This window comes from Desmodus rotundus, chromosome 3, assembly GCF_022682495.2.
Source record: "Desmodus rotundus isolate HL8 chromosome 3, HLdesRot8A.1, whole genome shotgun sequence".
Lineage (NCBI taxonomy): Eukaryota > Metazoa > Chordata > Mammalia > Chiroptera > Phyllostomidae > Desmodus > Desmodus rotundus.
This window is the reverse complement of record NC_071389.1, coordinates 161,003,668-161,018,324: the sequence shown is the minus strand read 5'-3', so window position 1 is coordinate 161,018,324 and position 14,657 is coordinate 161,003,668. Positions and strand designations below refer to the sequence as shown.

The following is a 14,657-nucleotide window of genomic DNA, read 5'->3' as shown; positions in this document are numbered from 1 at the left end:
AAGTAACAAAATAAAACAAATGAACAAACAAAACAAAAAAACAAACAGAAACAGAGATCAAAGGGATGGCTACAAGAGGGAAGGGAATGAGGAAGTGTGTGAAAAAGGTGAAGGGCAATATAGTCAATAACATTTTGTGATAAGTCTGCATAGTAACAAACGATTACTGGAATTAGTGAGGTGATCACATCGTAAAGTATAAAAATGTTGAATCACTATATTGTACACCTGAAACTAATATAACTAATATACTATTGTGTACTAACTATACTTATAATTTTTAAAAGATACTAATGAAACCTATCTCCCAGAATGAATGAATAAATAAATAAATAAATAATAAGTAAGTAAGTAAAAGCTAGCCAACCTTTCTCAGATGGATCAAAGGCATTACTGCCAGAGAGGAGAAATGACTATGTCCTCAAAAGAGGACTGATGATTTGTTTGACTTCACACTGGAGCATAATGTGTAGAAGTTGAGGTAGAATTTTACTGTTGCACATGTCATTGAGGTAAATAGCATAGGAGTAAAGTGTACTTTTGACAAATTTAGAAAAACATTACAGAAAACTTTAAAAGCATAAGGGAATCAACATACAAAGGTTAAGCTTTTTTTTCATGATTTATATATTCATTTTCTTTCCTATTCAGTAAATGTTTCAATGGGTTAAAATACTATGAGAGATGCCTAGCCAACCATTCCAATTGAATATAATTTTTTAGAAAAAATATGCAGTTATGTTTTTTCCTATTTACATCTACTGGGCTTGACACAGAGCTAACATTTACTGAGCACAGTTCTAAGTTTGTGACACATATTATCACATTTTACACAGAAAACTCTACGAAGTGGGTCCCATTATTTTCCCCAATTAACAAAGGAGGAAATGAAAACACAAAGAGGTTAAGTTATGTGTCCAAGTCCCTTGTTAATAAGTAACAGAGAGAGGATTAAAAGTCAGCACATCTTTTCTAGATTCCACTCTAATGCTTCTGTCTTTTGATGTTTAAGAAAGAGAATAAAGTTGGATTTAATTTAAATGCATTATTGAAGTAGCATATCATTACAGATTCCAATTTCAAAGTGGAAATTGTGTTATAATTTATAATTTGTGCATTAAGTTTGTATTAAAACTAATTAAAAGTTATTGATTATATGGGATATTGATTCATAGAATTAAAAAGTAGATTTCTGTTACATAACAATATATCTTAAAATATATTTTTCTTTTCTCAAAAATTTAAATTCCAGAATGATATAACTATAGGTTATATAGAAATTTTTTAACTTTCTTTTTTTTTTGTATGATATGCTTATTCTAATAGTACCAATCATAGAAAGAAAATAATTTCATCAGGCTATTACAGACAGCCAGCTGAGTGTAGAGCAAAGTTAGAGAAAAAATTAAGAATCTGAATCCCTTGACTTTTACTTACTAGCTATATGACCCTAGTTTAAGTCCCTCTACATTAATTTTCTCATCTGAAGTGGGAAAAATGAAATATATACATTAAAGGACTTTAGAGAAGAGTAACTGTTATTGTGTAGCTTAATGTAATACATAGTAATACTCAGTAACTTTATTACTGGTAACATTTCATAAAGAATAATTCATTATATATGTGAATTTAGATTTTAGCAGTAATATTTTTCAGTAATTAATCAGAAGCATGCTGCTTCCTGAATTAATAAAAGTTTATGAATTTTGATTTTTCCCCAGAAATAAGATATTTTACAAAACTGTAAACTCTGCAGTATTGAATTTACTGTTTATTAGAGAAAATCTTATGGATATTCCTTAAGTTTATTTTTCAGACATTTATATTGAAAAAAGGAATCTACTGAAGGAAAATGGAAAAATAATTTTTCTATAAAATTAAAATGGTTTTCAGAAGTAATGAGAAAAACTTAGTAGTAGCTGGATATAAACTGCAAGATTTTATTTTAATTACCATATTTTGCCATGTATAAGCCACATTTATTTGCCCAAATGTTTGAGGGGAGAATAAGGATACGCATTATACGTGGGTAGTACCTGAAATACCTTGTATCTGATCTTGTGTTTTGTAATTATTTTGTTACATAAAATTTCTTGTACCATAATATGTTAAAAAATAAATGCAAAAATTTCTTTATAATACAAAAAACAAGTATCTAAATATAAATAAATAAATAATTGAATTAAAACATTCAAACGAAAGATTGTTTTCCTGAAAGTTTAGGCTGAAAACGTGGGTGCACGGTATATATGGGAGCACGTTATACATGGCAAAATATGGTAATAAGTTTATCACAAGGTGGAAAATAAATAAGATTAAAATAATGAAATTATATTTATTAAGTTTATCATGAGATAAAAATAAATGGACACAGTCAGTTTGAAAATTTTTAGGGTGGACGGCTATCTCATAATGCACAGAGCTGTCAATATTTTGGCAGAGGCTTCTCTTCCCTTTACTGTTTATGTCTGGTGACAAGGAAGATGATACAGAGTAATTCACAGCATCAAGTATATTATCATGCATGTTCATTTGCTAGTAATGGAAAAATCAATTGAAATTATAATGGTTATGGATATCTAAACTGAGAAGAGTAAGGCTTTATCAGTTTCAGTAATTAAACTATAAAGAAAAGTAGATTCTTATATGTTCCTATAAGTAAAGGCTTATCCTTACTGTGTCGCTGTGTCAACAGTTTCAGACTTACATCTTTTGGAGTTCACTTGTGGAAAAAGGGAGCTATGCTAGAGTAGCCCAACTGGTGTGTACTTTAACCTGTGACTAGTTTAGCTAACTCTTATGGCCCTAATAAAAGATGAAACCTCGAAATCCACTTTGGAGCATGCTGCCATGTTAACTACACCAATTACACGGAAAGGTCTATAAATATGTTTTCTCATTCATATGCTAAAAATATTTCTGATTCATTCTCTACCATTTGTGGTGTACTACTGTGTTCCCCATAAATCCATGTTAATTGGAGCATATTCAGATGTGGAAATTCTGGAGAAAATTTTATTTTAGTCCATGTGATGATACTGCTTTTAATTAAATGTAATGTTTTCAATTTGAAAGAGCTCAAATTGGGACCATTGGAAATCCTTGGAGGTTAAATCTGACCCGGGAAATGGAATCTGCACTAAAATTTTGAAGTCTTTGGAAGCCTTTATGGACCATAAAATCGTAATCTTTCTGTCCTATCCTTGCATCCCGATCAGCAAGACATTTTAATTCAAATGTTCAATCCTGTGTTCATCAGTAAGAAAAGATATCAAGATCTGAATTGGAGTCTACTTGAGACTGATCTAAAAATTCTTCGTAATTAAAGCTTGGCACTAATTTTGACAATTCATGCATAGACCTTCTCTCTAACTAATTAACATTTTGTGAAGTAATCAGAGGAGACATGAGATTTTATTATGTATTTAATATATTCTATAGTTCTAGTCTAATTTACAATGTTACTATTCAAATTGTAAGTGGGCAATAAAAAACAAAAACTGCAAGAGGTGGTGCATTGTACATAGAGGCACCGCTACATAAAAAGCTTATGATCGCAGTCCTAGGTACTAGGAGACTTAGATTTTAGTCCAAGTTTTGTCACTGAGTAGCAGTGATCTTGATTAAATAAGTTCCCTTTTCTGAGTCCAATTCTGTATATGTGCTCATTCACTCATTCTATTGACAAACACTTACCAAGCATCTATTATGTGCTGGGCACTCTGATATTATTAGAGATATAAAGGTGAGTTAAAACAAACATACTTCCTGCCTTTATAAAACCTATAGTCTAGTCAGGAAGATGAATATAAATCAAGTAATTTCAAAAACAAAAAACTTGCATCAAGAGCTTTGAAGTGCTTACGGTGAGGGTGGAAGAGGTAGGGCAGGGGCTTGATTGAGTCAAGACTGTCAGAAAGGCTGAAGTAAAGACGACTGAGCTGAGAGCTGACCAGGGAACATTTATGCAGACACGGAGGAGAGAACTGCGTCCAGCACTGGGAAGTACAAATAGCAGGAATGAAAGGCAGACAGAAGGCCAGTGTGGCTGCATAAAGAGGATCAAAAAGATATATTGTGAGGCTTTTTTTCTTCCTTTTTAAGTTAAAAACCACTACAAAATTGTGAAGAGGCATTACTACAAAAACAATAATTTCCAGAGATATTCAATAGAAATTAAGGCTGAAATATGGAAAAGAGCTGACTCTTAATTATTTATGAAAACCAGGATTTACTAAAGGCTTATTTTCAAGTCCACAGTCCTCCCTCAACAAACATTTTATACATTCTTTCAACATCCCTGCCAATAGGGCCGGCACTGGGAACGCCAAGATCAAATCATGGCCTCCTCCTTCAGGAGTTTATTGGTAACTTCAGATTTACCTCTACAAGCCTGCTTTTTCAAATCATGAAAAAATCCTAAAATGTGCTTCTCCCTTCTCTCACCCCTAACTCTTATAGACTAAGTGCTGCTTTATAGAAAAATATTGGAGGCTCAGATAACCAGAAGTAGAATGAAGTTAAAGAAACAAAGTACAAAATCAGCCTCTGCTTAACAAAGAATTAACTTTGTCCTTGTTAATATACAGGGGTAAGCAAAGCATGTTAATAATAATAATGGATAATAAAATAAATAAATAAATAAATAAAACAAGAATAAACTCTGTGTTTCAAATACTTGCAACTATCAGCCTACTTTTGCCCACGCCTGTATATTTATTCCACTCCCTCTGTATGTAGTAGAATTCAGCACATATGCATATGAATATTTTACACACACATACATTGGAAAGCATGTTGTAATGCCACTATTTAAAAGTAAAATAAAAAGTTATTATTATTCTCAACACTAAATATATTGCAAATTACCAACTATTAAAAAATAACAAAGGAACAGTCTTTCTATAATTTCCCTTGAGGTCAGAAAATTCATATCATTTCTCATTTTCTTATCGGAAACAACTCTAAGTCTACCCATTGAACCTTTGACTACAGGTTAGTATAATTCATATCATTTCTCATTTTCTTTTTGGAAACAACTCTAAGTCTACCCATTGAACCTTTGACTACAGGTTAGTATATTAATTCCTGGTTTTATATGTTAAAATTAGCTAACAGTATAAATTATTAGTAACTCTGAGTTATTAAGAAAAAATTATATGAAAATTTTTCTTTGAAAAAATATTTAAAAGACGTAGTTTACTGTTTTTTTCCACTATTTTTAAAAAATTTTTAGTGAATTTAACTAGTTTTTGGCCAACTTATATTTATTGGCTATAATATGATTTCCGGTTTTATTTTTTCCATATTACTAAGTAGTAGTACAGCATCTATAGCAGTACTAAATGACATCAAGCTTAAAATTTTTAAAAAAGAACATAGGATGAGAGAAAATATATATCTAATGATACATTATGTTCTTCTGGGTGTTTTAAGTATAAAAGTAACAATTAGCTCCTCTATGATAGTATTTCACCCTTGTTTCAACCAATCCTGAGTGACAGTATGATTAAGTTCCATTGCTTTGAGAGCAACTGTGTTGAGACAAAAGCAGGGAGACTTAGTGTGACCCCATTATTGATACAAACAACATGACTTTGTTTAAAAAAATAGCAAGGACTAAAACAAAACTTAGAGAAAAGTGTAACCAAACTAGCCAAAAGAGAGTTCACACTCCCCTGTGTGCAGCAAGTCGTTGAGAACGGATGCCGGGGTAAGCAGTGAAGATAAGCTGTTTTTTTGAAATGACACCTCCAGGAGAACGGGAAGCTAGAGCTCAAAATCCCAAGTTGCCTATGGCTTACAGAAGAGAAGTTTTATTGAGCAAAAACCATGAGTAATCATAAGTAAGGGGTCTGGGGACATGTGACTTCCTGCTGGGTCCTAGATTTGGTTAGCAGTTAATTATCATCTTCCAGTTGTCCTCTAGTCTGGTTGCAGCAAGACTGTGGTGGGGTGGTCATTGAACTTTGTGGGCTGAAATACCTCTTAGCAATGCACGTCAGTAGGTTACCATGGTGTGCAAGGGGGAAAGCTGTAAATCATGTGACTCCTACTCATTGTATGCTGTTATTATGTCTGATGATTTGATTATGTGTTTTAGCAAGAGCCCCACAGGTCCTGGGCTAAGCAATTTCTGTAATGACTATCCGGGTGCTACACGACTTCCTTCTTGTGGCTGTGAAAAGAGCTTACAATCCTATTATGTATCAACAGTACTTTTTTGAGGGTATTAACTCTCTGTCTTCAAAAACAAAATTAGAAAAATGTAATAGGGAATTCTGGGCAAAGACACTGGGTTCTTTATCCTATTTTGTATAGTAGGAACTGAGTGACCAGCTATGTCACCTATGATAAAAAAGCTCAAGATTAAATTAGATGAATTCATTGTCTATTTTTCTCATGTGTTACAAGAACTCAGTTTCCCGTTACTGTCACAGCTGGAAGTGCAGGAACGACATAAGTAGTGGGTCCCCTCTTCACCAGTCCTTGGAATGTATCAGGTACATGAAGTTCAGAACAGAGTACACAGCCATGTCTAAGCACCTGGTTTTAAGCAATGATGTGCAGTACAATATTTTACAAAATAAATATAGCTGACTTAGGTGTAAAAAAAGATGTACGTATTCCTTAGAGACTAGAGGCTTTGGTTTTCTCACAATTTGATTCCATAAAGTTTATCATGTTGTTAGAATTATAAAACCGTTAACTGATCATGAGTAGGGATCTCATTCAGAGAATGTGGCTATGGTCAAAAGGATGGTGTTAAATCAGAACCTTGTTGATGTCACTCAAATTTATGAAATACCATCCAACAAAGGGTGTAAAATGGTATAAAATGATTAACTTTTTCAAGAACATTTCAATTCTTCTGGTTCCTCCAAATCTTCCCTTAAAGAGCAGTCAGTATGTTATTGGGACAATAATGTACATGCCCCCCCCATACTGTGTTTATGGGGTGTGACAGCAGAGTCTTGGAATGACTTGGAAGTGGCAGGAGAAGCACAGCTGCACCACTGAAATGGGAATAATACTATACATGTCATAGGGTTGTCTGAATGGTAAAATGAGGTAATACTGATGCATTGCTGAGAATTTCCATGACATATCAGGTATGCAAGAAAAGCAAAGCGTTAGGAGGAAGTTAACTGTAGAAAAATAAAAGGTGTGAAACAGGTGAGTTGCCACAGGGATAAAAGATGCATGAAAGCTACAGTCTGGAATGTGCACAGCATGAGCCCTTAGGTTGACTAAGGACCAGGACAGCTGGAAAGCAATGTATTTCAACTACATGTTATCATAGGGACAGCTGGACAATCAGCTGAAGGATAAGGTGCCAAAATAGGACCATCCTCTGTTTTGACAGGAAAAATGGCACCATCTCATGGAGGATCCAGTGGTGGAGGATATCGCTATGGAGGCTACCGATATAGAGGAAACCGCTATGGAGGATACCGCTATGAAAGATACCGCTATGGAGGATCCAGCAGTGCAGGATATGGCTATGGAGGATCCAGTGGTGGAAGATACGGCTATGGAGGATCCAGCAGTGGAGGATACGGCTATGGAGGAGCCAGAGGTGGACGAGGATCTGGCGGCAGAGGAACATCCTCTGGAACTATGGGAACAACTAGATCCTCTGTGGTAGGTTCAGAGACAACTGGTCCTTCGTCAAAGACAAATGAAGGAGCAACAGGAATGCCAGGGACAACTGGATCATCACCTGAATCATCATCAGCAACTGGGCCACCAACTGGAGGATTAGGGACAACAGGATCAGCAGCAGGAGCATCAGAGACCACAGGACAGTCTCCTGGAGAATCAGGAACAACTGGAATACCAGTCACAGATTCAGGAAGCACTGAATCATTATCTGAAAACTCAGGGACAACTAGACCATCGGCTCTAGGAACAGGAACTACTGGCTCGAGAGCTGAACATCTGGGTAATAAAAGGGTTAAGGAGGGAAAACCTGGGGCTCATATCAAAGGAGAGGTGGACATTGAGTCAGTGAGATCAATGAAAATGTATTTAGGTTGTTTGTAGGTACGTGGTTCTAAACAAGAAACATGACCCTATGGTGACCACAGTCCCTTTTGTATTTCAGGCACCACTGGCGTAGCCCCTGGCACAACTGTGGCCCCAGGAAGTTCCAACACAGGTGAGGCAGCAAGTTGAAAAGACTCTTTCCCATCCTCTCTCTGACACTAGGTGTCTCCTCTGGGATTATGCATTGCAGGGGTACCACCTTCTCTTTTCCATGATCCTGAAATATTCTCCAATCACCTCTGTCCTTATTCTGTCCCTCAGAGGCCACAACTCTCCTTGGAGAAAGCAAAACAAACGGGGCTGGAATAGTCACAGGTGAGTGTTCTAAACTACTACCTGTCCTTCATGATAAAGTCAGGAAAGCAACAACAACAACACATACCAGCTCTGCAGGGCAGTCTCTTCTGACTGAGCTTACAAGAGCCTTTCCTAGACCACCATGAGGAAACAATAAGGCCACAGAAAGAGTACGGTGGGGAGAAAATTCTGCTCTCTTCTCCAAAGGAAGAGGCAGAATGGTGAAGCACTCAAAAAAGAGATATAAAAACTGTTTACATGGGGCACATATAGATGAAATCTTGGAACATAAAATGATAGTCAGGTGTTACATGGAGACTTCAGGTTCCTACTAAAACCAAGTTGTGAATAGGCAATTGAATTAGTGATGACTGCCCCTTTTTTGTTGTAGGCAGTACTGCCATAGTCCCTGGAAAAACTCTGGAACGTGGAACTTACCACACAGGTAATGTCAGAAAACACATGCAAAAACTGGATTTCGGCATGTTTGATGATAGACTATGAAACAGGGAGAGTGAATTTCCCACACCCCAGACTGTAGCCCTTCCCTTTTTGTCTCCATCAGGGGCCACAACTTCCATGGTTGGAAAGGGGACAAGCCAAGAAGGACTTACAGGGGGTGAGCTGTTTAAGTCTGAGTCTTCTTCATCTTCTTTTCTTCCAATAGAATCTCTGTTAGTGTGGCTAAGGTGAACACCTGAGTGGGAAGGTGGGCTGAGGACATGTGCCCACGTTTCTTCTGGGAACACAATAGGCCAAGTCCCAAACCCAGCTCAGCCTAGGAATTCTCTGGCCTCACATGACTCTGTCCTTATTTCCAGGGGCCCAATCATGCAAAGCAAGCAGTTGGATGGGAGGGAAGAGGCCCACCTGTAAGCAAGCCCCTGCCTGCCAAGGCCCCCTTTGAGATACATGATTTCCCACAGCGCTCATTGAGAGATATCCAATTGACTTATTTGTCCTGTGTATTATTCACCGCTGGTCTTCAGCTGCCAGAATGGAGTCACTTAGGGAAGAAATCTGAGAACATTCTTCAGTGACACATACAAAGGCCTAATACGATATTGTATGGAAGAGTTGCTTAATAAATTGCACAGAATGAAGAAGTGTGTGCTTCTGTTGAAGGTTCACTGTTCTTGTGTTAGCAGGTACCACCATGGTTTCACCTGGAGCCAGCAGCAGCCCACAGGAGACCCAGCCAGGTAGGATACCCAGAGTGTCAGCCCATGAAGTTCAGAGCCCAGTGCACAGCCTCGACTGAGCACCTGCTTTCAGGCAGTGCAGCCCAGTGCAATGTTTTACAAAATAAAGATAGCCGACCTAGCCATAATAACAGAGGTAGGTGTCCTCTACGTGTAATTACAGCGCAGAGTCTTTGGTTTTCTCACGGTTTGACTCCATGAAGTTTATCACGTTGTTAGAATTATAGATGCCCATTAACTGGAGTGTTGATAGCACCTGTGCACTTGATACCAGCATGTGTTTCGTTTTCCTTTGCCTTCATCAGGGACCACTGGAGCATCAGCAGGGCCGACCACAGGAGCCAAAACCAAAATCACAGGAGACACAGGATTCAGAGAAGGTGATAGAAAGGAATGAGTGAAATGCTCTTTCCTCCATAGCTGCTTCTCACAGGTCAACTCTGCTCTACTCAGGAACCCCTTCACCCTGAGTACAGCATAAGGTGATGGGGGGACAATGTCTTCATCAAGTAACCTGACATTTTAGGAAAATTCTCAGTAATTTGTGTTCATTTATCAATAAAATATGAATCACATATTTCTCTGGTACACAACATTTCTGGATTGTGCTCATATGTATAATGTACTAAGCTCCACATAAAGTCATACAGTAAAGTCCATTTGTTGCAATTAAGAAGGAAATAATAAAAGTTCGTACAACTGGGAGAAGCAGGATTAGAACTCAGAATCTTTAGCCTTCACTGTAATCGTTCCACTGTTCCCTGGGCTATGCTTGAGAGCAAACATACAAACAACACAAAAAACAATCAAGTAAAAACCAAGCAAAAGCCAAAGCCATGAGTGTATATGCTTTGCTGTGTGCATCACTGGCTAAATGTCAACCATTGTATCATTAATAAAACATTATTGTTATTCTTTAAGCATAGACAATGTTGATTAAAAGAAACATGAGTGATTTTACCCCACCCCTTATGCAGTACTTGATGTAAGTACCTCTTGCATTATCTCCTCTGCAAGTGCTCACGTGTTAAACATTTTCTGCCTGGTCTCGGCAGGGGTCCAGCAGACTCCCCTTCCTTCACACGGTGGTGATCAAAGTGTGCTTCCCCCACCAGAACATCCACTTCTCCTGCACACATTTCAGATATGCGACTCTTGAGGTCCACCTCTGTAGAATGAGAAGCACATAAGGGAGCAACCCAGCACAGTGGGTTAGTTAAGAAGCCCCTTTAGCATTTGGTGCTTTCCGAAGTTGAGGCCTTTTCCATTCTCCACTTCCCTGCCACTTTCCGCTGTAGTCAGTTCCCCGGACCAGAACAGAATGGACTTGGGAACACCCTGCACTCACCAAGTCACTCCACTACTTAAAAACCTGCAATCGTTATGATTGCTGTTAGGAGAAACAAAGTATCTTTACATGCCACTGAACACCATGTCTTTAGAGTATGCATGGGCCTTCTCTTTATGCCTTTATTAACTGATTCTGGGTCTGATGTTACTAAATAATGTGTAGTCTGATATTGTGTTCATACATTTTTCCTTTAGTAATCTCCTAGATTTCAAATTATGTCACACACTTTTTGGAGCAAAATACAGTTACATGAAAATAATGTGTTAAAAGTTGGAATCTACAGCAGCACAAGTGAGGAAACTGGTTCATTTCCATCAGAGCAGTGGTCTGCCTGAACCTTTCGGGGACAGCTGTGCAGTGTACATTTCCTAAAAGTTGAATCCGATTTATTTAGGTAATAATGGCCAGTCAATCAGGTTATCAGGCGGTAAGTACAGTTGTTCTCAACAGGGCTGTGAAGGGTTTCTCTACAAGTGAGTGCCTTCTAGAAGTGTTTGTGCTTGATGTCCATGCTGACATAATAATTGAAACAGAGAACAGCCATTTAGAAACAGCAAATTTACCAAACCACCTTAAACTTCTTTAATAAAGTATATGTGGTGGACGATGTGATGTAAAGGATTTTATTTCTCTACTTACGGCATTTTCCGAAAACATCCAGCAGACCTGATGGAAATGTTTACAGTGTGGCTCCTTTAGCACAGGTCGTGTGAGAACCAAAGTTGACAGCAGGAACTCTGGGGCTAGACCACCGGGGTATGGCTTCCTCAGGTGCTGCCAACCAACCCAGTGACCTGGAGATGTCACTCCACCAGGACTGTTAAATGGGAAGAAAAATATTACCTGTCTCAGCGTATTCACACAAAACCAAATGAGAAGATTCATGTCTAGGGTATTTTTTCAACTGCTCTGCATATTTTTTCAGCTGGATCAGGGGCCCCTACTGCACCACATATACAACCTGAGGAAGAGACCACTCCCAGAGAACCAAGCACAGGAGCAACAAGCCCAGGAAACCCAGGCAAGTCAGGATGTACACCTCCGTGCCTATTAAATGGTACTGAACATATTACGGGTTGAGCTGAGGGTTAGGCTATATATGATATTAGACCATGTAGCTGCAGAAATCCTAGGAACCGTTTTAAGATTTCTTTTGTGTTAGAAAGCTCGATTCTGTCCCATTAGAGACTGACAGGGAGAATCCTGCAACTCTGGAAATAACATCCCTTCCTTGCTGATATGTTAGGCTCTCAGGAGAAGCAGAGGCCTTCACAACAGCACCTGGGAGCAAAGGCACCAGTGGGGCCTCAAGTGCCCCAGGCACAGCCTGGGGAGGCCAAGCAGTGTGGACTAGGGGGGTCTGAAGCACCTTCATACTGACCTTGGGGAAGTCACCAGCAGCTTCACTAAGCTATTAGTGGTTACTTAGTGCGCATATTCGTGACTTCACCTTCCCTACATTTATGGGATTAATGATGGTGTTTCTCTAGCACCAGCTCAGAGGTGACTTAGAGCAACGCATATTGTATTGTGGAGTCCAAGCCTCTTACCTTAGAACTTCTGAGGCTCTGAGTGTGCAGTGAAGTTGAGATTGTAGTTTGCAAACGTCACTACATCAGCCTCGATAGAGGAATTTTTGAAAATACTGAGGAGCCCTTTACAGACTAAGTGACTCCAACCTCCAGGAGGAACTGCGCTGGCATAAGTAATTCTTGGAAACCTTACAGCTGGTATCAACGAAGAGCCTGTGTTGAGAACGCCTAGGCTAGTGAATCTGCCTGTTTACTAAGCAGCCAGGGGATTCTCATGATGGATTTTGAGACATAGTCACCTTGAAATGGGTGTGAACAAAACCTTGAAAAGTGTGTTGAAACAAGAGAACAGGAAAGTCTGTCTGTGTAACAAAAGGTCATGCCAATGTCGATTGTTTATTTTGAAAGGGGCCACAGGACCCTCAGCTGGTGAACCCACTAGAGCACCCAGTGGTGAAGTGACACCACCTGAAGGGGACACGTTTCATGAGTAGAGATGTCATTCAGAGGCTGTGGCTTTTGTCAAAAGGATGGTGTTAAATCAGACCCTTGTTGATTTCACTCAAATTTACCAAATACCATCCAACAAAGGGTGTAAAATGGTATAAAATGATTAACTTTTTCAAGGACATTTTAATTCTTCTGGTTCCTCCAAATCTTCCCTTCAAAAGCAGTCAGTATTGTACTGGCACAATAATGTACATGCCCCCCCCCTCATACTGTGTTTATGGGGTGTGACAGCAGAGTCTTGGAATGACTTGGAAGTGGCAGGACAAGCACAGCTGCACCACTGAAATGGGAATAATGCTATACATGTCATAGGGTTGTCTGAATGGTAAAATGAGGTAATACTGATGCATTGCTGAGAATTTCCATGACATATGAGGTATGCAAGAAAAGCAAAGCGGTAGGAGGAAGTTAACTGTAGAAAAACAAAAGATGTGAAACAGGTGAGTTGCCACAGGGATAAAAGATGCATGAAAGCTACAATCTGGAATGTGCACAGCATGAGCCCTTAGGTTGACTAAGGACCAGGACAGCTGGAAAGCAACGTATTTCTACTACATGTGTTCATAGGCACAACTGGACAACCAGCTGAAGGATCAGGTGCCACAACAGTGCCATCCTCTGTTGTGACAGGAACAATGGCACCATCGCCTGGAGGATCCAGTGGAGGATACCACTATGGAGGATCCAGTGGAGGATACCACTATGGAGGATCCAGTGGTGGAGGATACAGCTATGGAGGATCCAGCAGTGGAGGAGGATCTGGCGGCAGAGGAACATCCTCTGGAACTATGGGAACAACTAGATCCTCTGTGGTAGGTTCAGAGACAACTGGTCCTTCGTCAAAGACAAATGAAGGAGCAACAGGAATGCCAGGGACAACTGGATCATCACCTGAATCATCATCAGCAACTGGGCCCCCAACTGGAGGATTAGGGACAACAGGATCAGCAGCAGGAGCATCAGAGACCACAGGACCGTCTCCTGGAGAATCAGGAACAACTGGAATACCAGTCACAGATTCAGGAAGCACTGAATCATTATCTGAAAACTCAGGGACAACTAGACCATCGGCTCTAGGAACAGGAACTACTGGCTCGAGAGCTGAACATCTGGGTAATAAAAGGGTTAAGGAGGGAAAACCTGGGGCTCATATCAAAGGAGAGGTGGACATTGAGTCAGTGAGATCAATGAAAATGTATTTAGGTTGTTTGTAGGTACGTGGTTCTAAACAAGAAACATGACCCTATGGTGACCACAGTCCCTTTTGTGTTTCAGGCACCACTGGCGTAGCCCCTGGCACAACTGTGGCCCCAGGAAGTTCCAACACAGGTGAGGCAGCAAGTTGAAAAGATTCTTTCCCATCCTCTCTCAGACACTAGGTGTCTCCTCTGAGATTATGCATTGCAGGGGTACCACCTTCTCTTTTCCATGATCCTGAAATATTCTCCAATCACCTCTGTCCTTATTCTGTCCCTCAGAGGCCACAACTCTCCTTGGAGAAAGCAAAACAAATGGGGCTGGAATAGTCACAGGTGAGTGTTCTAAACTACTACCTGTCCTTCATGATAAAGTCAGGAAAGCAACAACAACAACACATACCAGCTCTACAGGGCAGTCTCTTCTGACTGAGCTTACAAGAGCCTTTCCTAGACCACCATGAGGAAACAATAAGGCCACAGAAAGAGTACGGTGGGGAGAAAATTCTTCTCTCCTCTC

The 14,657-nt window shown here is 39.3% G+C and overlaps 1 protein-coding gene across 9 annotated transcripts in view; it reads left to right on the top strand.

Moving 5' to 3' along the window:
* LOC112318433 (mucin-19) overlaps positions 1–14,657 on the top strand; it is a 94,408-nt gene that overhangs the window by 42,306 nt on the left and 37,445 nt on the right. For all 9 annotated transcript variants that reach the window (XM_071221049.1, XM_071221052.1, XM_071221056.1 and 6 more), the window contains 11 exons: positions 7,367–7,945; positions 8,108–8,161; positions 8,311–8,364; positions 8,738–8,791; positions 8,912–8,965; positions 9,495–9,548; positions 9,854–9,928; positions 11,825–11,920; positions 13,509–14,054; positions 14,217–14,270; positions 14,420–14,473. In XM_071221049.1, the coding sequence (XP_071077150.1) occupies positions 7,367–7,945; positions 8,108–8,161; positions 8,311–8,364; positions 8,738–8,791; positions 8,912–8,965; positions 9,495–9,548; positions 9,854–9,928; positions 11,825–11,920; positions 13,509–14,054; positions 14,217–14,270; positions 14,420–14,473 (1,674 nt within the window). The remainder of the gene's footprint in view (positions 1–7,366; positions 7,946–8,107; positions 8,162–8,310; positions 8,365–8,737; positions 8,792–8,911; positions 8,966–9,494; positions 9,549–9,853; positions 9,929–11,824; positions 11,921–13,508; positions 14,055–14,216; positions 14,271–14,419; positions 14,474–14,657) is intronic.